Source organism: Cebus imitator, unplaced genomic scaffold, assembly GCF_001604975.1.
Source record: "Cebus imitator isolate Cc_AM_T3 unplaced genomic scaffold, Cebus_imitator-1.0 Scaffold39, whole genome shotgun sequence".
In the NCBI taxonomy this organism is placed as follows: domain Eukaryota; kingdom Metazoa; phylum Chordata; class Mammalia; order Primates; family Cebidae; genus Cebus; species Cebus imitator.
The window spans coordinates 7,796,366-7,822,300 of record NW_016107354.1 but is presented as its reverse complement, the minus strand read 5'-3'; the positions used below and the strand labels follow the sequence as shown (position 1 = coordinate 7,822,300).

The window sequence follows — 25,935 nt, the reverse complement described above, 5'->3', positions numbered from 1 at the left end:
CCCAACTTCTTTAAACTCATTTCCTTATTAGGAAAATGGGGAAATAACTGCTGACCTAAAATGAGGATTGAAAGAGATGATGTATTAAAGCATCCAGCACAGGACTGGGCTCATGTGTCTTTTTAAGACCCATTAGCTCCCACTGCTTTTTTGGAAACTCTTCAGCTCTCTGGAGATCACATGTTCCATTTAATCTCTTTATGTGAGAGGTCTCTGTGGGGCTGGATATGAATGTCTCTGGATGGGTAACAAGTTGATTCAGGACTCTCCTGAAGAGTGCAGAAAGATCAGTGTTTACAAATGCGAAGTGCTGGTTGCTGGTGATATATTAGAATTTCAAAGGGAATGATTTATACAAGATCTAAACCTTAATGTGGAGTTGGTCAGAATGTCTACAACCTGGTTGCTTTTGGGATGCTGGAAGCTTTCCCTGAATCATACAGTATCCCAGAGTAGCCTTGTGGTCTTATAAGGGATATGGATTGACAAAGTGAGAACAAATACAGAGAGTTCTTTGACATTCTTTACTTTCTTCAGTGTCACCTTAAAAAGCCCAAGAGTCTTGGAAGTTTTAGAGAATCAATGATGGAAGAAGCAACTTCCCCACTTTGTAAATGAAAAAAGCTGAAACCAAGAGGAGAGAAAGTGACTTTATGGCAACATTTAAGCTAGAAATAGAGTCCTACTTTCCAGTGAAATTTTCCCCCTTCCACTCTGTCCTCTTGATTTGTGGTTATATCCTTTTGATTGAGATTTTAAAAATTCTTTTATTTTCCTAAGGAGGGGAATTGTATAGTACATGTGAAAGGGACTAGCTGTTAGCCACTCTTTCAAATGTCACAGCCCAAGAAATATTTTACTGCATTTGATGTCTAAGCCTTAGTGAAATTCAAGCCCAGCCATTGATTCACACTAAACTGAGTTTATAAATATACCTAATGCTGATTTTTCTGTTTTGGGGCCAAGATCCTTTTCAGAATAGGGTGACAGTGTACATTACTCCATCTTCTTTGGGACCATATATCATGAAACTTCAACCAAGCTCAGGGAGATTCTGACCTCATGGGCTCTATTTAAAGCAAGTGCTTTGGATCTAATGATACTTGAGCTTTAAGACTTTGAAAACCCAATGGGTGAAAGTCAAACTGAGCCCAAAGGCTTATTTTAAAATACTTTTTGATTATTATTAAAATCTTGAGTTTTTATCTTAGAATCCTTAGACTGTCAGTAATGGATGGAAACTCTTAGAGATCATCTGGCCTTACTTCCTAAGTTTAGCAATGTGAAAACTGAGGGCTAAATAGGGGAGACACAATGAGTGGGTGAAGGAGCTAGGACCAGAACTCAATCAAGTCTCATGACTCTCAGTACAGTGCTATTTCTGCCTTGTTACATTCTTTCCAGAGATGATGGGGAAGTGTGGACGACTTAAGTAGTCAAATGCAGGGACCTGAATCAGGAATGATAGTTCCTTCTGTATAAGAAGTTCTGCTTTGGCTAGGCATGGTGGCTCACATCTATAATTCCAAAACTTTGGGAGGCTGAGGCAGGTGGATCTCTTGAGCCTAGGAGTTTGAGATCAGCCTGAGCAATATGATAAAATCCTGTCTCTACAAAAAAATAATAAAAAAAATTAGCTGGGTGTGGTGGTGCATGCCTGTGGCCCCAGCTACTTGGGAGGCTGGGGCAGGAGGATGGCTTGAGCCTAGGAACTGGAGGTTGCAGTAAGCCAAGATTGCGCCACTGCAGTCCAGCCTGGGTGACAGAGAGAGACCTTATCTCAAAGAGAGAAAAAGAAAAGTTCTGCTTCAAGAAAACAGTGATTCTTACTGCATTTGATGTCTAAGCCTTAGTGAAATTCAAGCCCAGCCATTGATTCACACTAAACTGAGTTTATAAATATACCTAATGCTGATTTTTCTGTTTTGGGGCCAAGATCCTTTTCAGAATAGGGTGACAGTGTACATTACTCCACCTTCCATAGTGTGTAGCCATAGATTCCTTTAAGGATATGTGTGTGGAGTAGAAACTGGGAAATGGTGCCTGAGAAGTGAGGGTCAGGAGGCCATTGTGGGATTCACAGAAGCAGCTGCATTTCCATTTATGAGAAAGCAACAGCAATAATAACCTTCACAGATCATCTTTATCACTATAAAGTACTTTCATATCCATATTTTCATATGAAGTTGGCAAGATGAGTATTATTATCCTTACTTCACAGATGAGTTCCTAATTGGTTAACGGCAATACCCCGTTTCACGTAGATGGACAGAGCTAAAACTTGAATCCCATCTTTTGTCCTCAAGCCTGCTATTCTAATTCCAGATCGTGTGTTTCTCAGAGAGCTCTAACTCATTAGCTAAACTTCTTTTACTCTTCAAAGAAGCATCTTTTCCCAACTTTTGCCAGTGATACTACATTTCAGCAAGCCATTGGAAGGAAATTCATAGGCATCGTTAGTCCTTTAGGAGATATTTGTGGAATGCTTCCCTATGTGCATATAGCACTATGCTACAGAATACAGGGGAATATAAAATCCAGAACCACCTTTAGGAAACTTGTGGTTGGATGAACAATTAAATATTTAGTATAAGAATAAAAAGAATGTGGCCAAGGGCTAAAAGAGTAGCCCAGACACTGCAGGCTCTAGGATTTCAGGGGAAGGAGAGGTCAGTGTGGGTGAGGTTGGTCAGCGAAGGGTGTAAAATTGTGGTTGGGCTTTGGGAAGGTCACTTTTTAATAGATGGAGGGGTTGACTGGGTTCTCTTGCTTTCTCTTTGTCCTCTGGCAAGACAGTAAAGTCTCTGGCCCCCTTTCTTCCATCTGGGAAATACACTGACATAATGATCTTTAAGGGCCATTCCAGCTCTGAAATTATATCCTATAGAAAATAAAATTGGCCTAAAGAAATAGTCATAGATGTATTCAAAGATTAAGTATAATACCATTTGCTGCAGCCTAATTTATAATGACAAAAACAAAGGTATGGCAACAAATGAAATTGAAGAGAGATTGGTTAAACAAATTATGGCAGAACCATATGTTGGAATATTATATGGCAGAACCATATGTTGGAATATTATATTATCATTAAATAGAATGTTTTAGAAGGACATTTAATGACGGAATACACTCATAGTAAGTGAAAAGAATAGATGAACCATACTGAAACTTCTAGTTTGTGGAAAGAAAAATGTTTGTGTAGAAAAGACTAGAAGGAAATAGGCCAGAATAGTATTTTTGATTGGTGGGATTATGAGTGAATTTTGTTTTCTATGCTGAATTTTGAATATTCTCAATCTGATTATATCTCTTGTAAATACTATTTTAAAGTTAATGAATAAAATCACTTACCCCTCAGTGCAAGAGACCGGCTCCTTTGCCATTTATTCCTGTTAATATGCCCTTGACAGGCCACTTTCACGGGCCTCAAATGGGAGGTCGCATGGAAGAGAGGCAAGATACTTTAGCAGGAGGCAGGAAAGCGGTCATCTATTTTTGGCTCAGTCATGAGTCAGCTTTGTGACTTTGGGTAAGTCCCTCCTGAACATCCCTGAAGCCTCAATTTCCTCATCTGAAGAGGGGAGTTAGAGGTCACAAAAGGTCCTTTGAGTTGTAAAATATATTTTTTCCTAAAGATGGATAATTATTCCACTGTTGTGGAACTAAGAGTCCTCTTTGGCTCCTTGAGTCTGGCCTCCTTGTTTTCCCTCCGGCTCCCCTGCAGTTGGGCTTTGCTGGCTGCAGGCTTATTTCAGGGTGAAATGGAGTAGAAGTTTAGTGATGGGGTGCTGAGCAGGTAGGGTATAATGACAGCATTGAACCACTAGAGGGAAGCATTGTTTGATTACTTTCCCTTTTCCCATTTTTAGTGCTGTGTCTGCAGGTGAAGATTAGCCTTGATTTGCCTGGGGGTTTCAAATTCTAGCATTTTAGAATTAAAAGGACTTTGAAGATTATCCAGTAAAACCCCAGTATGCTGCAGATGTGAGATGATAGAGGCTGGAGAAAGCAAGCGACCTAGTTAAAGTTGCACAATGTGTTTTTTCAGGGTCTACACTATAAAGGAAGGCGGCAGACAGAGCCAAGGGTGTGATCAGTTGAGTCAAAGAATAGACAGGTCCCACGTTGTGCAGAAACCTACAAGATCTACTTGTATACTTTAGTCACTGAGCTCCTCTGGCCAGGTGTCAAGAGGCCTGGAGACAGAGAAGAAAAGATATAACCCTGCCCTGAGGAGCTGCTGTCTGTCAGGGGGAAGCACACACAAACAGACGATGCTACCTAACCCAGGTGTCTTCCCCACTATTTGGTGATCTGCCTGGTCTAGGATCCAGACTGTGGTGGTGGCTTGAAGGCTGGTTTATGGAAGACCCTGCAGGTGTTCTTATGAACGACTTCCAAAATTAGGGAGATACATCGTGTACCCCAAGTTTGTATTTCCAGTTAATTTCTGCAAGCAGTGCTTAGTGTGTTCACGTGCCATGCCTTACCATTTCTTGAGGTTTACAAGGAACCTTGGCAGTTTTTTCCCCCACTTCAAACAGCTTTGTTCCTTGGCTCTAGGCTGACTTTATTATTGGTTTGCAGGTACCCACCAGCCCTAAACATTGTGGTAAAGTGAAATTGTGTACTGGCCTGGAAGCCAGGCAGCTCTGTGACCTTGTGCATGTTACCTTCTCTCTTTGAGAAGGGAGGTCATGCTCCCAGCTGCAGTTGTGTCATCTCTGCTAGAGAGATGAAGTTTTGTTGTTATGTTTGGATTTTGTGTTTGGCAGTGAATACCCATTGATCTGTGGTCGAGAGAAGAGTAGTGTGTGTGCACCTGAAGCAGAAGCAAGAGTCACCCTCTGAAGTGGATACATTCGACAAGGAGCTGGGCCTGCAGGGCCACCAGATGGCAGCAGTAGGCAGCCCGACAGCCTTGAGATGAGGCCTGTAGGGTCACTATCTGGAATTAGCTAGGTCAGAGCTGAAGGGACCCCTAGAGGTCACCCAGGCCCTCCCTCTTTTTGTATGGATGGGAGAACTTAGCTCCAGAAGGGGAAAAGGGCCTGCCTAAGGTCACACCCTGAGTTAATAGCTGATAGTCCTTGCTCTTAAAAGGAACTGAGATTGGTCTGACCTCTAGCTGGCTGCCCCATGGAGATCCAGGGGACAAGGGCCAGTCAGCCAGCTGTGAGATAGGCCCTGGCAGTGGCAGTTAACTGTCTGCCTTCTTCCCGATTTCTTCAAGGGCCGGGTCTTAATGATTTTCACCTTCTCACTCACAGCAAACGCAATGCGCATGTCTTTTCTGCTCACCTCTACTCTGTCCAGTTCTTCTCAGTTTTCTGGACCAAGGCTTCCCATCACGCTGTGCAATGGCTGGAATTAGGGGTCATCTCTTAAGCCCTATACCTAACAGATGGGCAGGCCTTACAGAGGCATGCTGAAGACATAAGTTAGCACAATTGGTTGAATAAGAACTTTTTTTTTTTTTTATTTAAATTTCCAAGAGGATCAGGGTTGGGCAGGAAGCCAGTGTTTGCGAAGTACTTACTATGTGCTAGATACTCAGCCAAGTACTGCTCTGCAACATAAGGGTATTAATACTCCTATAGACCCTTAAGGTAGGATTCATTTCCTGTCAATCTAGGTGAGGACTGAGGCTCAGAGAGGCTAAGTGGCTTACCTAAAGGAACATAGCTGGTTATAAAGCAAAGAAGACACTTGAATCCTGCTGTGTTTGATATCAAAGCTCATAGTTACTTTATTTCATCATGCTACTTCCCCTCAAAGTGACCTTACTGGAAATGTCGCAAGTGACTATCTTAGTCCATTCAGGCTGCTATACCAAGTACTGGGTGGCTTATAAACAATAGAAACTATGTCCCATAGTTCTGGAGGCTGGAAAGTCCTAATCGAAGTGCCAGTAGATTTGGTGTCTGATGGCCTGCCTCCTGGTTCATAAGACTCCCACCTTCTTGCTGTGCCTCCCATGGCAGAAGGAGTAAAGGAACTCTCTGGGGTTTCTTTTATAAGGGCACTAATCCCATTCATGAGGGTCCTACCCTCATGACCTAATCACCTCCCACAGGCCTCATCTCCATCATATTAGGGGTTAGGATTTCAACATATGAATTTGATGAGGACCCAAACATTCAGTCTGTTGCAGCCTGCTAGGCTTTAGGCAGGGGTAGCAGATATTTTGTCTCTCTTTCCTGGAGAAACTTGTGGGGGAGTTGTGGTGAACTGTTAGAGGGAGGAGGCCTTTGAAGCAGGAAAGGGCGGGTATTTATGGAGTAGGTTAGTGAGTGGTGGCTGGTGGTGAAAAGCCCACTGGTAAATGGTTAAATACCTTTCCCCTCTGTGCCTGTGTTCTAGCATTTCCTTCTTACATGAATGCTCATCTCTGTAATTCCTACATAGTTACTGCCTCACTTCCATTGGTTCTTGTCCAAATGTTACACTCTACTCCTTTCACTGCAATTATTTTTCATTATAGTGGTTTTCACTGCCTGAAATCATAGTGTCATTATTTGTTTACTTATTTGTCTTCATTCTCTCCTAATTGAATGTGAGACCATAAGGTTAGGGACTTGATCTGCTTTATTCACCCCTGGATTTCTCTCAATATAGAGGAGAGACTCAAGTGCTTGTGGCATGGAATGGCTGGAACTTCTGAACATGGAAGCAATACTATTTCCAATGGTGGTGTTCAGGAGACACAGATTATGGCTGGCCCTGCCCTCTTCCTACCTTCTTGGAGAAGCCCAGGCCAGAGAGCCTCAGGTCCCTGAGGCTGACAGCGATGCCTAGCGCCCCAGGGTTTTAAGACCAGCTTTGCTCCTGCCTATCTGCAAGGCCTGCCTTAGGACCTTGGCTTCCCCATCTGTCCATAGTGGGTAGGGTGACCAGCCATGTTGCAAGCTCACCACATGGTTCTGGAAGGGTGCAGAGGTCCCTGGTAGAGGACTCAGTTTCCATTCAAAGAATCTTTCTCTTTCCTGATGGAGATTGACTTGTTCTAGGAGCTCTCTAAAAGTGAGAATTGAGATACTGGCCTGTAATTTTACCATCATTTTTAGGTCCTTGACAGATTGCACTCCGCTTGCCCTTTCTCAGGGGACCTTGCCTGTCCCATGGTGCTCTCAATAATCATAGTGATGGCTGGGTGCAGTGGCTCGCTCCATGTACTCCCAGCCCTTTGGGAGGACAAGGCGGGCAGATCACCTGAGGTCAGAAGTTCAAGTCCAGCCTGGGCAATATGGTGAAACCTCATCTCTACTAAAAAAAAAAATACCAAAATTAGCTGGGCATGGACTACACCTGTAGTCCCAGCTACTCAGGAGGCAGGAGAATCATTTGAACCCGGGAGGTGGAGGTTGCAGTGAGCTGAGATCGTGCCACTACACTCCAGCCTGGGCGACAGAGTGAGACTATCTCAACAAACAAAAAAAATCATAGTGACAACCAGTACCTTAAAGTGCTCTCAATGTGTGCTAAGGTAAAAGGAGCCAATTCTGAGGAATACTGGAGAAATCAACTCTTGCCTAATCCAAGAGTGACTTTTCACCTTAGGAGGAAGCTTAATGTGGCCAAAAGGACCCTGAAGAGCTAGGTTTAAGTTCTAATTTGGCCACTTGTTGGCTGTGTGATATTGTGCAAATCACTGGGCCTGAACTTCCTCACCTGTAAAATGAGAACTTTAATTCCTAATTTGTCTGCTTCACCAGGGTGTTTTATATCATTTACTCATTCACAGTTCCTTCCTTTATTCCTTCACTCATTTGTTCAGCAAATATTTGTTGCATAGGCAGAAGTGAGGGGAGGGCATTCCAAGCAGAAGGAACATTGCAAAAAAAAATCTATAGAAGTGGGAAGTGTTCTGTGGTGTAGTTTGCTTGACCTGGGCCAGATGAAAAGAGACTGGAAACTTTTGGGTATAATGAGAATGGGTCCTTATTGAGGCATTACTCTGTGAGCAGTGGAGGAGCAGCTGGAGGTTTCTTTGAGGAGCAGGGGTGTATGAGAAACATAGTGAAAGGAGAGACCCTGACTCGGGGTTGCTCTTGCAGGCTCCTCTGTTGAGGGCTTGTGCTTGCTTTCTGCTTCAGGTCTCATCTCTGTGGCTGAATTTGAAGTACTCTGAATTCTTATGGGAGCCCAGGTGACCATGAGAATCTATGAGATGGGGAGATGGGTGGGACTGAAGTCATCTGGTTCATTGGCCTTTGTTCTGGAAAGCTGTCATGGGTCATATGCAAGGCGATTTAGGAAACCATCATGCTACCTTTCATCTTGAAGCATTTTTACAGGCCTAAAAATGAGCAGCTTTGGGGCTTCTCTTTATACCTTCCTGAGGAGATGGAGGTGGGTGAGGAAAGGGGTCACTCACATTTATCAAGGGCACATGTGTGCCAGGCATTTTGCCAGGGCTTTACAAACATCGTTTATTTAATCCATATACAAATTTTGCCAAGTGAGGCTCACTGCCATTTTACACATGAGGAAACTGAAGATACATGAAGCAACATAGGCTTACTCTACCTAGGTACTCGCCTTCCTTTGCTCAATGTGAAATGCAGGTCAACATCATCTTGTCAACTCTGGGGGTGTTGTGAGGTTCAAATAAGATCATGGAAAGCACTTTGTAAGCTGGAAAGTTGCTGTGTGCGTAAACAGGAGCCATTAATAGTACTGCTTCCCAGCCATATTCCTACTTTGAGTTTTGCTTGGGCCTCTCCTTCCTGAGCTGATAGAAGCTTCTAGCCATTAGTTTTTCTTCTGTGCACTTTCTTCCTCAGCCAGCCCCAGAATCCGTGGCTCTATTCACTCCTTCTCTCCATTAAGCCCACAAATAAGAGAGCAGTGTTCTTTTTTAGAGTGGTAACATTCTAAAATATTATAATACCAATTAATGTCAAGGTAAGATTTCTTTTCTTTTTGCCATTTCAGTGAAAACAATAGTAAATTGTGGAATTTTCATCCTAGAAGGGACTGTTTTATCCTTATTTGAAATTTGAGAAGATAGAAGCCCAGTGAGAGATGATTTGTCCTCATGGTCCCACAGTTAACAGGTAGCAGAACCAGCCAGGATTAGAACCCAACTAGGCCCTAGACAAGGGACCCTCCTCTGCCCCACATCAGCCCTTTCATGAGAGACTTTGGCTTCTTTGTGGAGGAAGAATCCAGTTTAATAAATTTCATTATACCAGCCCCTTTATGTAACAGGGCTGTTTCCGGGTCCTGGCAGATGGTCCATAGTAACAGTGCTTTGCTGATTTGGTTGGAGCTGAGCCTATGAAATGAAAAATCCTCAGTAGCAGATGCCTCTTCCAGGCCCTGGCCATGGAAAAGTCCGCCTCTCCGAGGAAAGTACTGTAGCTTTGGTGGTAACTGTCTCTGGTGGGACTAAGTGTGGTCACCCTGAAAGATAATCTTAAACTGTGTCAAGTTTTTACAAAAGGTCACATTGGTGACTTGGAGGTTCTTGGCAGGTGAGCTGCCAGCAGAGCGTGTTTGTATTCTGGGGTCTGAGGGACAGATGGGAGCAGGGAGTAGAGAGGGGGGAGATTAGTAGATGTAGAATGGAAAGGTGGCCGTCTCACCCTGGGTCTGCCCTGGCAACCCCTCCTTTTCCATACCATGAGACCATGGACCTCCGGAGAAGTCATTTGAATATAACTGCAGCGTTTGTCACACCGTCTACCAGCCTCGACAGTGGACTTTAACCCCAAACCTCTCCCAACCCCCTGCTTTGAAATTACTGGGACTCTAAGTCTTCTAATTATCTTCCCTTTCCTAGTGGGTCCTTGAACATAATACGTTCTCCTCAGTGGCCTCCTTCGGTGATGCTTATTATTGCCACCGCTCTATGCAAGTGCCATCCCGAAACCACTGACAGTGGAGTGATCATTATCTCCATCGATATCCTCCTGACCATGCCCACTGCTCAGTTTTACCCTTGTAGAGTTCTCAAATTTGGGGGTGGGAGAGTGTTTTCCCATCACTGAGTTTAGCTCTATTAGGACCCCAGTAGATCTTTTATACTAATCTCTCTTGAAGAACCTGAGACAGTTTCCCAGGGGTGGGGTTAAAGCCATTTGAGAGGCACTGTCTAAAGTTATGTACCAAGGTGCTCTCACTGACTAACCACAAATTGGCATCCTAGGATAGGCTCCTTCCCTTCCCTACTCCTGCCTCTGGGTGAATTGCTCACCCAAAGATTGGGGCCAACCTTTGTCTCGTCTATTGGAGATTTTAGCCTGAGCTTCCCATTTCCCCAAAGCTAGTTTCTCTTTAGAAACCAAGGATGCAAATAGTATTTCTAGGGGGTTGTGGAATGTCTTGGGGTTTCAGAGGTGGAGTCCTGGCTTTCTAACATAACAGCTTTGATACACGGCAGTGAATGGACTTTGCAGAATTTGCTGGCTCCAGTGTATGGTCTGTCCCTGGTCCTGCTCCTGTGGGACCTTAGGGTGGTCTGCAGGGGGAGCTGTGTTCCCATGGCCAAGTACTGGGATTTTTACCAAGGGAACTCAAGCAGCTCCTCTCTGCAGGTTTAGGCGTGCTTGGGAGCTGCGGCTTTCCCTTGGCTGTGCTGACTCTCCCAAGTCGCATTCCCAGGTTTAGCCTTCAGCTTGGGTACTGTGAGTCATCGTCATCAGTGGAAAACACGGCCTCATCAACAGCTGGGTGCAGTGCTTGGCCTTTTTTCTTTCCTTTTTTTTTTTTTGTAACTTCACAGAGATGGAAACTGCTGATGATTTTGCAATGGACAAAACCTGAAGGTGATGTACAGGATTAGGGATGTTCCAGATAGGGAGAGGAGGATCTAGAGGAGATGGAGAAAGGCTGTTTCTTTCATTACAGCCCTTGGACCTCCCAAAAGCCATCCCTGGAATGGAGGCAGTGAAGAATCGCGGGGAGCTCACCTGTCCGCTCTTCCCTACCAAGGAGTCCAGGAAGCCCTTGATAATTAGGTGAGGTAGGTGGCAAAGGAAGCTTAGAGAAGTTGACTGGTACAGGCATAGCTTGGAGTTATTGCAGGTTCAGTTCCAGACTATAGCAATAAAGCAAATATCCAATAAAGTGAATCACACAATTTATTTTTTCCAGTGCATATACAAGTTGTGTTATACTATACTGTGGTCTATTAAATGCACAATAACATTATGTCTATAAAACGGTGTACATACCTTAATCAAAACATATTTTATGGCTAAAAATGCAATCATCTGAGCCTTCAGTGAGTTGTGATCTTTTTGCTGGTGGCCTTTTACAGGAAGGGCTTGCCTTGATGTTGTTGGTTGCTGACTGATCAGGGTTGTGGTTGTTGAAGATTGGAGTGGCTGTGACAATTTCTTAAAATGAGACAATAGTGAAATTTGCCACGTCGATTGAACTCTTTCTTTCACAAGATTTCTCTATAGCATGCAATGCTCTTTGATAGCATTTACTCATAGTAGAATGCCTTTCAAATTTAAAGTCAGTCCTCTCAAACCCTGCTGCTGCTTTGCCAGCTAAGTTTATATAATAGTTTGCCTTTTGTTGCCATTTCGACAGTGTTTAAGTATCTTCACCAGGAGTAGATTCCATCACAGTAAATCACTTTCTTTGCCATCCATAAGAAGCAACTCCTCAACCCTACAAGTTTGATCATGAGATTGTAGCAATCCAGTCACATCTTTAGGCTCCACTTATAATTCTTGTTGTATTGCTGTTTCTACCACATCTGCAGTTACTTCTTCCACTGAAGTTTTGAACTCCTCAAAGTCATCCATGAGGGTTGGAATCAGCTTCTTCCAAACTCCTGTTAATATTATTTGACCTCTTCCCATGAATCATGAATGTTCTTAAAGGCATCTAGAAAGATGAATCCTTTCCAGAAGATTTTTAATAACTTTGCTTATATCCATCAGAGGAATCACTATCTATGGCAGCTATAGCTTTACAAAATGTATTTCTGAAGTAATAAGACTTGGAAGACAAAATGACTCCTTAATCCTTGGACTGCAGGATGGATGTTGTATTAGCAGGCATGAAAACATATTAATCTCCTTGTACCTCTCTATCAGAGCTCTTGGGTGACCAGGGACTTGGTCAATGAGCAGTAACATTTTGGAAGGACTCCTTTCTGAGCAGTAGGTCTCAACAGTTGGCTTAAAATATTCCATAAACCATGCTATAAACAGATGTGCTGCCATTCAGGCTTTGTTGTTCCATTTCTAGAGCATAGGCAGAGTACACTGAGCATAATTCTTAAGTGCTCTAGGATTTTTGGAATGGTGAATGAGAATTGGCTTCAACTTAAAGTCACCAGCTGCACCAGCCCTAGATAGTGTCTTCTTCCCATAGAAGACTATTTGGTCTACATTGAAAAGCTGTTGTATAGTGTAGCTACCTTTATCAATTTTCTTAGCTAGATCTTCTAGATAACTTGCTGCAGCTTCTCCATCAGCACTTGCTGTTTTACCTTGCACTTTTTTGGAGACAGCTTCTTTTATTAAATCTTATGAACCAATCTCTGCTAGCTTCCAACTTTTTTTCTGCAGCTTCCTTACCTCTCTGAGCCTTCCCACAATGGAAGAGAGTTAGGGCCTTGCTCTCAGTTAGGCTTTGGCTTAAGAGAATGTTGTGGCTGGTTTCACCCTTTATTCAGACCACTAGAACTTTCTCTATATCAGAAATAAGGCCATTTTGCTTTCTTATCATTAGTGTGTCCACTAGAGTAGCACTTTCAGTTTCTTTCAAGAACTTTTCCTTTGCATTCACAACTTGTTTAACTAGTGCAAGGGGCCTAGCTTTTTAGCCTATCTTGGCGTTTGACATGGCTTCCTCCCTAAGCTTAATCCTTTGTAGCTTTTGATTTAAAGTGAGAGATGTATGACTCTTCCTTTCACTTGATTACTTAGAGCCCATGGTGGGGTTATTAATTGGCCTAATTTCAATATTGTTGTGTCTCTGGGAATAGGGAGGCCTGAGGAGAGGGAGAGAGATGGGAGAAAGGCTGGTCGGTGGAGCAGCCAGGAAGCACATTTATCGATTACGTTTGCAGTATTATATGGGCATGGTTCATGATGCCCCAAAATAATTGCAGTAGTAACATCGATGATCATGATTACAGATAACCATAACAGATATAATAATAATAATGAAAAGTCTGAAATATTGCAAGAATTACCAAAATGTCACACAGAACACATGCTGTTCAAAAAATGGCGCCAGTAGACTTGCTTGACTTGGGGTTACCGCAACCTTCAATTTGTAAAGAAAGAAACAAACAAGACCCCGCAGTTATCTGTGAAGTGCAAGAAAGTGAAGTATGCCTGTACACTCTAAGAAGCTGTGGACAAGATGTACTAGAAGTCAGGGTGGCCTGGGTTCAAGTTTAGTCTTACTTCTAACTCACTATTTGACCTTGGGTAGTTAAGTTACTTTCCTTTTGGGCCTCACTTTACCCAGTTAGAAGCATATGAATGAGTAAAAAGTTCTCTAAGGTTTCTTCTGGCTCAGATGGTTTGTGAGGCTGAATTGAATGTAAAGAACTTTTAATCTTATTCCCATAATCCTCTTGAGAATCCAAAACCTATAACTGTTTCTCCGGATGAATAGTGTTCTGCTCATTGTGTAAGCAGAATCACACAGATATCATACCCATCCTCCAAGGACTTAACAGCTTGTTGTCCTTCTTTCCTGTCCCCACCAGGCAGTAGATAGAGTTTATTGGGAAGCAGCAAATTGGGATCCTAGTTCTGGCTTTACCAGAGCATATTATGTCCTTGGGCAGATCATTCTTCTCTTTCAGCCTCATTTTCATTTTCATGTTGTTTAAAATCAAGGTAGTTGCTGCTTGGCTTCAACTACCCTCCCTCACCTCTCCACACATCCACCCTTGCCCTCCAGCCTCCTACTAGCTTTTCTGTAGGGTGTGATTCTTAGCTGCAGAAGCCCTGGGGTATAGTTTCCTTTCTTGCTGGGAGGGAGAAAAGCAAAATTATTTTTTAATTACACAGCTAAGATTAGGCAGCAATCTGCATTTAAAAATGTTATTAATAAGAATCTAAAAGTGTGTGAAGACGCTTTAGAGTTTGAATGTGAAATGAGTTGGGAAACATCTGTAGAATCACTGGCCTCAATCAGGGATTTTTCTCAGATTGCCAAGTAGCTACTAGGTATAACTAGCAGTGTGATGTGCTGCTGGACCCCTGGAGGAACAGAAAACCAAGCCCTCAGCTGGCACATCTCAGAGCAGGGACTTATGGTCCAGCCTCTCATGATGGTTCTTTGCAAACTCGCTTTAGAGAGTGATCGTCATAATGTTATTAACAACTGCATTTAGAATTTACAAAGTGCATTTATGTTTATTGCCTGCCTTTTCATCATAGTCTTGGGAGGTAGCTTGAGCAAGTTTCATTGACTCTACTTGAGTTGACTGGGACTTGTAAGTTTAAGGTTCTTCATTTAGGAAAGGTGGTGTGCTGTAGCGGAGAAGCCCAGAAAGGAAGTTGGGAGCTGGACACTGGTGCTGGGCCTCCATCTCCGTTCCCTCCCCAGCTCTGCCTGTCTCCTTTCCCTATTTTGTATTTCTCTATAGCAATTAAAGTCATTGCCATAGGTAATTTTGTTGTTCTTGTTGCCTGTGTTTCCCCTCATTAGATTTAAGCTTCATGATGGGAGGAAATTTTCTCTCTCTTTTTGTTTTTGATTAGAGACAGAGTCTCGCTTTGTCACTTAGGCTGAAGTACAGTAGAATGATCATAGCTCACTGCAACCTCAAATCCCTAGGCTTAAGCAATCTTTCCACCTCAGCCTCTGGAATAGCTGGAACTACAGGTGTGCACTACCTGTTCAGCTAATTCTTTAAAAAATTGTTTGTGGATACAGGATCTTGCCATGTTGCCCAGGTTGGTCTCAAACTCAAGTGATCAAACTCAAGTCTCAAGTGATCCTTTCACTTTTGCCTACAAAAGTGCTAGGATTAAGTTTTATGTGTTTTGTTCAGTGCAGTAGCCCCTAGCACCTAGGACAGCACCTGGCATATAGAAAGTACTCAATAACTATTTGTTCAATATTGTGAATGCCTGGATCTGTTTCTATCTATATAGGGTGTGTGACTTGGAAAATTATTTGTTTTCCTTAGTTTTTTTTTTTTCTCTCTTTGGAGAGTAGGATTAGATGGTCTCTGATGTCCTTGGTGGTAAGGACAATACCTATTACTTTTTTTTCCTTCAGCAAACACTGAGCACCTGCTCTGAGTCAGGCCTTGTATTAGGTGCTGTGGGGAAAACAGAGAAAATAAGAAAAGATTATTGTTCTTCACCTTTTAGTGGGCAAGCTAAGATATGCAGTCAAAGAGCCCTATGTTTGGAGGGATAGAATAATTGTGGAAACAGAGGTACAATCACCATGCCAGTGGCTCCTAAAGGAAGAGGTGGCTTATTCTGTCCAGGGGATGATAGGCTGCTTTAGGGAGGAAGCAGCATTTGAATTAGGCCCTGAAGGGGGAGTAGGATTCCATAAGTGGGACAAGCAGATTAACCAGCATTGCAGGCTGACAGGTGTTGCAGGCTGATGAGCATTGTGGGCTAGGGGCAGAGCATGGCCCTAAGGCCCAGTAGGGAGGAAGTTGAACATGCTATGACAAAGGAGCAGTCATCCAACATTGAGAGAATATAGGTGCTTTCAGAGAGGCAAGGGAGCTACTGAACAAACTAGGACTGGGGCTTCTTGCCATGTGCTTGCCTATCCTGGAAGAAGGAACCAGCCCGACTCCTTCTTCCTTTTCTCTGGGAAACACTAACCCACATGTTGTGGATAGTCTTGCAGTCAGTCTTGGTGTTCCCCAGGGTGCAGTCTATCTTCACTTCTAGCACTGCTGCCTTCAATTTGGTAGCTAGTAAAGTCAGTGGTGAAAATGGAGCAGCTGTGTGGAATATTTCTATGTTTTAGGAATCTGACCTTTGCCTTATAGGTCAAGGATGGATGAAGCTCACTCTCTCACTCATCAGCTGGGCTCTCTCTGTGCCTCCAGCCCACGTGTGTGTCCGTGTGACTCTGAACAACCTCAGGAAGTCCTTGCAAATGTTCACTTTTGAAGAGCCGGTGTGACCAAGTGAAAAGTGAAGCTGAGGTCAGACAGACCTGTGCATCCTCTGTAGGACAATGACTGAGGGCACTAACTCTGCCGCCAGGCCTCTGGGTCCCATCCTAGCTTTGCCACTGAGAGTTGCTGGCTCTGAGCCAGAGATATAACCTCTCTCTATGCATTAATATTTTCATCTGTAATTTGAGGATTATAACGCCTACTCGGGGTGTTTCTGTGGATTAAAAGGGGTAACCCATATGAAGAGTTTAGCATGAAATAGCCCTCAAAATATTAGCAATTATTATTACTGTTATTATTGCAGCTGTGCCACTTACTAGCTGTGATCTTGGGCAAGTCATTTAACCTCTGTGGTCTGTTTCTTAATCTGTAAATTGGGATTCACAATAATGATTCAGGGTTGATTAAATTATATAACAATGATAGTGCCTAAAGCAGTTTTATGCAGAGTCAGCTCTCAATAAATACATTCTCCCAACCCCTCAACTTTTGTTCATTCTCTTTGCAGGCTTTTCTCCCCTTTTTAGTTAGGCAGCCCATATTTGTAAATTTTATTTCTGTATTAATTAAAAAAAAATCCAAATATTTTCTTATATGATATTGTTTATGATATGACTTTGGAAACTTGTGACATTCTACTAAAAAATAACAAACTATACAGTCAACTTTTAATTTTTATTTATACTAGGAACTATTTGAGTAGTCTTTGGTATTAGAGTGGATGCTTTATTTTCAGACAGTGGTCAGACTAAATATTCCAAAGGTGACAATAAAATTATATATCACTCATTTTAACACTGAAGATTTTTAGGCATCATAATTAAAGTATGGATCAGGGAGGTATCCAAGAGGTCATCTATTCCAGTTCTCTTATTTTATAGATGGGAAAACTAGGCCCCTAGAGGAGAAGGGACCTGTTCAAGGCCATGCAGCCTAGAAGGGAAGCCAGGATTAGACTCGAATCCTAATTCAGCTCTTATGAGTCTTGAATTAAAGCTTCCTCTCCTCTTCTCTTTTCCAACTCATCTTGCTTCATCTTTCTTCTCCATTATTCCCTTTCACTTTCTTCTTTTTCCTACCTTGAATTAATTTGTTTCACCTGGTACATTAGAAGCTTCTGATGTGCAAGCCACTATGCTTGAATCTTAAAAAAAAATAATAAAAATTCTGTGATAGAGCTTTCAATGTTCTTTCTCTTCTTTAATTATCCTTAGAGGCATTGACCCTAAGACTTTGGTAGGTAGGAATTGGCTGGGAAAATTTGACAAATGGTAGAAACTCTGTGTGGAACCATGGAAATCCTTAATAAAGATTTATTAAGAACTGTGTTGTTCAGTTTGAGAGAATAATAGTAATAATGGCCATTTACTAGTATGTGCCTTATGCTTTATAGAGAAGTATCCTTGCAGCAATGCTACAAGGGAGATGCTTTTATTTTCATTCTGCAGACGAGACTTAGAGATGTAGAGTAGTTTGCTCAAGATTATGGAGCCAGTCAATAGTGTGTTCAGTAGTGGTGAGTGAGAGGTAGGTAGATTGATCAGTAGGGAGGTGGTTGGATTCATTTATTCAATTGTTCATTCAGGCAACAGATATTTATTGAGTGCCTACTTTGTGTTGGGCATTATTACAGGACACAAGAATGAGTGAAATAGCTGGTCCCTAGTATCATGGAGCTGGCTCTCTGGAAGAGGGGAGAGACATTAATTGAACAGTCCTAATGAGTGTGCATTTATAAACTGAGGTAAGTGCTCCAAGATGAGGGACATGGTCCTCTAAGATTGTTGCACAGGGGAACCTTATCTGAGTTGAGTAGTCAGCATAGTTGAAGACTGAGTAGGAGTTGGTGAGGTGAATGAAGTCAGGGTAGTAGAGATAGCCGGGGACAGAGGGAGCCAGTATGGAGGCTGTATTAGTCTATTCTGATGCTGCTGTGAAGAAATACCTGAAACTGGGTAATTTATAAAGAAAAGAGGTTTCATTGGCTCACAGTTCTACATGGCTGGGGAGGCCTCAGGAAACTTACAATCATGACAGAAGGTACCCCTTCACAGGGCGGCAGGAGAGAGAATGAGAGCTAGTAAGGGAAATGACAGACACTTATAAAACTGTCAGATCTCATGAGAACTCACTTACTATCATGAGAACAGCATGGGGGAAACCGACTCCATGATTCATTTACCCTGCACTGGGTCCCTCCCACAACACGTGAGGATTATGGGGATTGCAGTTCAAAATGATATTTGGGTGAGGACACAGCCAAACCATATCAGAGGCCTGGTGGAAGAGCAGCATGGCATATGCTGTATGGAAAGGAGTGTGGTATGACTGTTTCCAGCACCTGTACTCTGAGCTTTCTCCTTGCCGTTTTCCTGCTCCTTATACTGGAAGATGATGCTAGGTGGTTCTTGGGCAGTTAGTTCTGTGTTTGACTAGTCCCTGGGTATTATCATCAAATGCCTTTTTATAAAGTCTTTGTCCACATGGCAGAATGAAGGATGAGTTACAGAAGTCAAGTTCTTACCTTCTGAGGACACACAATGAATAACCCTGAGAGTAACTGGTGTTTTTGTTTGTAAACGGGTGAATCATAAGCATAACAAACCTATAGGTAGAGAGCTTCCTCCTTCTCATGAGTGTATTCTAGAAGGCTGTGTAGCATCCTGGAATATTAGAGTTGAGAGGGACTGAAGAGGTCATTTGGCCTTTTCTCTGTCTGACCCATGGATTTTCTTTTTATAATATTCACCTTGGTTTGCTGACTCCATTTTGCTATCTTCAGCGACATTATATTACCTTTTTGGACAGATTCTATCAAAAAATATGGATGATCCGCTAATCTATCTTTCTGTCACCTATAGGACTCCCTTCCCTGGAATAGGGTAGAAATTTCTCTTCCCTGAAGAGCTCAGACATCCCTGGAGCTACTTCTCATTGTGCCTATAGCCATGGCTGCAGCACCTGCCGCCCTTGATGGATGGTAAAGGAAGTTGGCCTCTTGAATATTTATCATCCACCCACACTACCCTCAGAGTATCCCCTGCTCTCTGTGGTTTGCATCTAGTAGTCTTTCTTCTTACTTTCTCCCCTATTATTTATATTTGACTATTTGATAACATATTTGCAAAATGTCCCAGGAGAGTTAAAGGATTTGGTAATGAAATAACGTTTTATGATTCCCATTAGCACCTGATTCCCCTGATGTAGCATCTCTACACCTTCATCACCTTCCTACTCATCTTGAAATCCTGAAATCTCAGAATGGTATTTATTTCCTCTCCTTTCCTTTTAAAATAACATCTAATGGGGTGTCAAGCCCCATAAATTCTTTCTTTTTTTGTTTTTCTATGACTTCAATTCTAGTTTAGGCCTTGATGCATCTTAGGCTTCTCTTTTCACTTACTACCTCTGTGACTTTGGGTGAGTACCTTGTTACCTGTCGGTAACGTGGGGATGGTAAAAGTGCCTATCTCACAGGATTGTTGCAAGAATAAACATAACACTGTACAGAAAATGCTTAGAGCAGTGCTTGACACATAGTAGGTGCTATGGAAGCATTAGCTGTAAATAGTATGATTTCTGGCCTTCTGCAATCCTTTGCCAGATGTACCATTCCCTAAGCATTCCTTTCATCAGGCCCCACCCCTGCTCAAAAGTCTGTAGTTTCCCCATGGTCTAGTTCGCAGTGGTGAGTGTGCAAGATGAATTGCTAGGGTATGGAAGAGATTTTTTTTCTTTTTTTTTGAGACAGTTTCTTCTTGTTGCCCATGCTGGAGTGCAATGGTGTGATTTTGGCTCACTGCAACCTCCACATTCCAGGTTCAATGGATTCTCCTCCTTCAGCTTCCCAAGTAGCTGGGATTACAGGTGCGTGCCACCATGCCTGGCTAATTTTTTGTGTTTTTAGTAGAAATGGGGTTTCACCATATTAGCCAGGCTGGTCTTGAACACCTGACCTTAGGTGATCTGCCCGCCTTGGCCTCCCAAAGTGTTGGGATTACAGGCATGAGCCACTGCATCCAGCTGGAAGAGATTTTTATAACTTCTTTTATATGTTTTTATCTCATTCTTTTCTATTTTCTATTTTTAGCATGTTTTTATACTGTATGTTTTTGAGTGAGACTACCTATTTATGATTTATGAATATACATACTTTAATAAATAAATTAATGTACATATATTGGTGATGTGTTAAAAAACAGTTTACTAATAGAGGTTGGTTGCAGTGGCTCATGCCTATAATCCCAGCACTTTGGGAGGCCAAGGCAGGTGGATCACTTGAGGTCAGGAGTTCAAGTCCAGCCTGGCCAACAAGGTGAAACCCTATTTCTACTAAATAATCTGGATACGGTGGTACATGACTGTAGTCCCAGCTACTCAGGAGGTTGAGGTGGGAGAATTGCTTGAACCCAGGAAGTGGAGGTTGCAGTGAGCCAACATCATGCCACTGCACTCCAGCTTGGATGATGTAGCAAGACTCCATCTCAAAAAAATTTTTTTTTACTAATAGTAAGCAACCAAGTTTGGGCGCCCCTGGTCTGAAGGGTGAGGTCCAGACCCAGGCATGGCATTTCCCTGTGGCTGGCCCCATCCTGGCAGTCTTGACGCCCCTTCCAGTCTCCTTTCCTTGTGACCCTCATTCTCTCTCATGCTTTTTGATTTTTTTTTTTTTTTTTTTTTTGAGACAGAGTCCCACTGTCGCCCAGGCTGGAGTGCAGTGGTGCCATCTTGGTTCACTGCAACCTCTGCCTCCCAGGTTCAAGTGATTCTCCTACCTCAGCCTCCCCAGTAGCTGGGACTATAGTCATGCACGACCAGGCCCAGGTAATTTTTGTATTTTTAGTAGAGAGGGGGTTTCATCCCATTGGCCAGGCTGGTCTCGAACACTTGACCTCAGGTGATGCGCCCGCCTTGGCCTCCCAAAGTGCTGGGATTACAGATGTGAGCCACTGTGCCCGGCCGCTTTTTGATTTTCATATCATTGCTCATCCCCTCACACTGTTCCTGCAATATCCTCCCTCGGCCTCCCATTTTCTTTTCTTATCCAGAAGTTCACCTTAAATGCTTCTTGTTCCCTCAGCCTGCCACAAAAATTCTAGTTCCAGACCCCTTAAGTGTTCTTTCTCTATACTTCTCATTTGGCCTCTGTTGTTTTCTGTGGTGCATTGATATCTTTTGCAGTGTATACTTCTTGGCTCTGTAGTTATTCTGTGCCAGTTCTTACATAGACGTGCCTTATAAATTGTATTTCACTTGCTAACTTTGTTTTGAGCTATTTTGTCATTTCTCTCATTTATCATTTACCTGGAGACACATACCTATACTTTTTGGGTGATGTTAGTGTATCTGTTTTTTATCATAGTAATATATAATCCTTTAAGGAGAAGATTCATTTGTTAAATTTGTGACTTGAATCTCCTTGGATTTGACAGCATGCATCAGCTTGATGCAGACATTTGTCCACAATGTATTAATGAGCATTTTTTATATGTGGATTCATTGTTTTCTTTTGCTCCAGGTGACATAAAATCGTAATCCATGTGTTTGATGCCTTTATTTCAGCACTTACAGTCCTGAGTTCTACATGGCCTCCTGGGAAGCAGATTATTCTAGTGAGGAAAGCTGAATGGTACACAGAGCATACCCATTTAATCTGAGTTTTCCTCTTCTTCAAACATTGTAAAAATGGCTGTTTCATCAGCCAACTTTTGTCAGTTTGTGACAGCGGCTGTGCAATCATTAGAGATACCATTGGCCTTGGAATCAGAAGACACAGGTTTAAATCTTGATTCAACTACTTGGTGGTTGTTTGAACGCAACCAAATCATTTAACTTTCGTTGTTTAACCTCATCTGTAGAATAAGCTTAGCTCTCTATAGGCCACAGCATTATTGTGAGGATTGAGACAGTGTCAATGAATGTACTGAGTACCTGGGAAGAGGTCAATAAATGTCTGCTTAGAAGAAAAGGAAAAATAAAAGGGTCTCGTCTGCCCTGGGTGAGCCTTTGGATGCAGAGTTTATTTTGAAAAGAAGCAGACAAGTTCAGAGTGCATTAAATTTAGGCTTGAGACTGAAGACTGAACATTGAATCAGCCTGGTTTCTGGACCTGTCTTAACTAAAATGTCTATGGCCTCCCCAGAGAGTATGAGGATTAATTAGTTAATCTTTGTAAAGTGCTTTAAAGGTGAAAAGTGCTATCTAAGTGGTGTGGTTGAATTGCTATCAGGGATATAATAATGGTGGCACCATATTCTGCCAGTCTTGACTGTCTTGGACATCAATAATCAGTAACAGGAAAGTTCTAAGATGTTTTAATTGATGTGAAAGAGAGGATTCAATGTGTGATTTCTGATAAAATTATTAGAAGATAACTGCTTCCTAGTTTCTCCCAGCAGAGGAATGCTGTGGTCATTTAAGCAGCAACAGTCTCATCCTCTGGCTTCTTGGGAATCTCTTGCTTAGCATTCCGGTTAGAAATCCTAGCCAGTTCAGGTAGAGGGACAGTTTGCCAGTTTGGGATGCTTTATGGGTCCTGGGCACAAGGGTTTTTAAGAGTCTAATCCTACAGAAGTGAAGGAAGAGTGTTGAGTGATTATGCAGTAACTAGTGCTTTATAACCAATGCAGAGTGATACCATGGGCTAGTAGAAAGAGATGTGGCTTAGCTATGTGACCCTGGGCCAGTCACTTCTCTGAACCTTAATTTTTTCACCTGTCAAATGGCAGTATAGTAGTTGGTGAGTCCAGTGATAAAGGTGGCTCACAGGAGGGTGACTTTCACCCTTTCTGGGGAGAGTTGGAGAGTCAAGAAAGGTTTCATAGAACTCATGGTACATGAGCTGGACTCTAAAGGTGGAGCCATAGTTTACCAGCTAAGGAGAATACATTCTTAGCAAAAGGAACAGCACACAAAGAGCCATGAAATAGTACATGTGAATGAACCTATTCCCATCTCTCATAATATGCGAGGTACCCTGTATACCCTGTGAACTGCAGAGACTTTGTTCCCCCTTTGAAGAAGCCCAAAAGTCAGATTCCTGTAAACTGCTTGGTATCTTACCTTAGTGTCTGCTAGCAGGCTGATCCTGAGAACTGTTTCCCTGAATAGCCTTGTATCACTGCAATATTCTGACATTTCCCCATGAATCTATGGTTGTTTTTTTTAGCTGACACTATAAACCATATGTTGAATGTGGGGCCAGATGAAGCTTTGATACCAAACACAAAGTATGCAGTAGTAGATTTGTCTAGAATTTAATATGCATTGCTCTGTGTTTTGTCTCTAAAGCAAAGTTTTTCTTTGTTAAAATAAACATGTATAAAGAATTTATACAACGCACATGGTTATGCATATTTATTGCAGAGAATCTGTTAATAATCTATGCCTCATCAGATTTTGCATTTCTGTTGAAATAACAAATGTGGCACTTGGTAGAACTGAATGAATTTGGTGAATTTTCTCTTATCTGGGAGAAGAAAGTCCATTTCTCCTTTTGCAAATCTCATTTTCTTTTGTCATTTTTAGCACTGGCTAGCTTCCCATGTGGTGCATCTGGGGGACTAAATGCTTTTCTGACTCCAAATGGTTTTGCCATTTTTTTTCTTCTCTCACTCCCTTCCCTCTAACACACATAAACACCTGCCTTAGGATTGTTAGAATTGCTCCTTTGGGTAAGAGCATAGATTCTGAAAGGTCCCCTTATGTTACAAAGTGGGGAAAGCAAATAAATCTGGCCATTGATTGAGCTAGACCCTAAGAGATTGTGGAGTGGAGAACTTCAAGGTGACTAAATGGGGCCCTGGGTTGGGTGAGGGAGAGAAGAACCTGAGAACAGGCATCTGGGCAAAGCACAAGGAGTATGTGGGGAAGGGAGGGAATGGAAGGCCGTAAAGCATGGTCGAAGTTATATCCATAATCATATCCATATCTGTGTAACATGCAAGAGTGTAAGCTTTAGAATGAATCTCTGCTTGAATCTAGCTCTGGTACTCACAGCTTGTTTCATATTAAGCAAGTCTTTCAACCTCTCTGAACCTTAGTTTCCACATCTGTAAAAATGTGAATACTTGTGCCTTCTTTACAGGAAGATAGGAAGGCTCCTGGTAGTTGGTGCTCAAATAAATGTCACATTTTCTCTTGTAATTAATTGCCTATCTATGGGAGCACAGCTGTGGAATGTAATATTAACAAATATTAATTCAAATAATATTTGTTTTTAGAAACTGGGAACGTGTTTACCTGGGGCCGAGCAGACTATGGTCAACTAGGGAGGCAGTTGGAGACTTATGAAGGCTGGAAACTAGAAAAGCAAGATTCATTTCTCCCCTGTTCAAGACCACCGAACAGCATGCCTTCATCTCTGCATTGCTTAACTGGAGCTACTAAGGTAGGAAGTGACTTCTTACAGATATAATGTGTCCCTTTTTTTTGTCTTTCAGTGAAGCATTTACTGAGGGCCTACTGTGTGCCAGGCATTATGGATAGGTTCCATGTAGGAATTTGGAGGGGTCCATGCCCCAAGGAGCCCAGGCTTTAATGTGGTCAAAAGTCAGTTACTCAGATAACTGTACTGCAAGGCAGACTTTATGTAGCTCCTTGGAGATTCAAAGTACTCTGGATCTATTGTGATGAGCACGAAATGAATTCAGGGTATAGAGATTGGCCTAGGCTTTGAAAATGACAAGGCTGCCTGGGCTCAGTGGCTCACACCTGTAATCCGATGCCGAGGTGTGTGAATTGCCTGAGGTCGGGAGTTCAAGACCAGCCTGACCAACATGGTGAAACCCCGTCTGTACTAAAAATACAAAAATTAGCTGGGTGTGGTGGCACGCTCCTGTAGTCCCAGCTACTCTGGAGGCTGAGGCAGGAGAATTGCTTGAACTCAGGAGGTGGAGGTTGCAGTGAGCCAAGATTATGCCATTGTACTCCAGCTGGGGTGTCAGAGCAAGACTCCGTCTCAGAAAAAAAAAAAAAAAATGACAAGGCTTGGATCTGTGCTTTGGAGGATGGGTCAGACTTGAGCAAGCAGTTGTAAGAGACAAATTTTAAGTGTGTGTAATAGCTTGAACAGAGTCATGGTGGTAGGAAAGTGAAGAAACTATTTTGGGGACCACTGGTGGTTCAGTTTGGCTGGAGCATTGGGTATCTGGAGGGAAGATTATGAGGTAATATCAGAAAGATTGGCTGGAACCTGATCAAGGGGCCTTTAATACTGAGATAAATATTTTATGCTCATGTTTATTTTTCCCAGTATAGAAAACCTTGCAGTTCAGTTGCTTATTCAAACCCCTTTGATTTTCTGAAATGGCTTGAATTTCTGCATTTAAGGCAGGAGTCTTAATTTCTCTAGGGTGTGTGTTTCTGTTACTAAATTTTACTTTACTGTTACCCTTAAAAAAAAAAAAAAGAAAAGGCTAGATTTTTTAGAAGAATGAGGATAGCCACATAGGAAATGTGCCTCTGAACCCAAGTTGGCTTAATGAAGGAATTCAGTCTTCATTCAGAGTCTGTCAAAAAAATTAATAAGCTAGTGAGACTTCTGTAATTAGCATCAGACTAATTACAACCCTTTCCATACCTAGAGGGCTTCCCTTCCCCAGGGCCCTGTCTGGCCTCCTCCTTCCGGGTATGTAGGACGGCTTTCAATTTCTGCTTTCACATCTCAGCCCTGGTCTTCCTGAGCCTTTTCTTAGTGCTGGGTTGTGTCTGTCTTTTTTTTTTTTTTTTCTCTCTTTGTCTTAGATTGGAAAGGTACTAAACAATACTATAAAAACTATTTACATGTAATAAAACCATTTATTATTATGGAAGATTTCCATAATCTTACCACCCTAGAACAGCAA

The 25,935-nt window shown here is 42.4% G+C and overlaps 1 protein-coding gene across 9 annotated transcripts in view; it reads left to right on the top strand.

Moving 5' to 3' along the window:
- SERGEF (secretion regulating guanine nucleotide exchange factor) overlaps positions 1-25,935 on the top strand; it is a 234,412-nt gene that overhangs the window by 28,364 nt on the left and 180,113 nt on the right. For 8 of the 9 annotated variants that reach the window (XM_017525826.1, XM_017525825.2, XM_017525832.2 and 5 more), the window contains exon 9: positions 24,313-24,479. The exons of the other annotated variant lie outside the window; for it this stretch is intronic. In XM_017525826.1, coding sequence (XP_017381315.1) covers positions 24,313-24,479 — 167 coding nt within the window. The remainder of the gene's footprint in view (positions 1-24,312; positions 24,480-25,935) is intronic. 9 annotated transcript variants of the gene reach the window in all.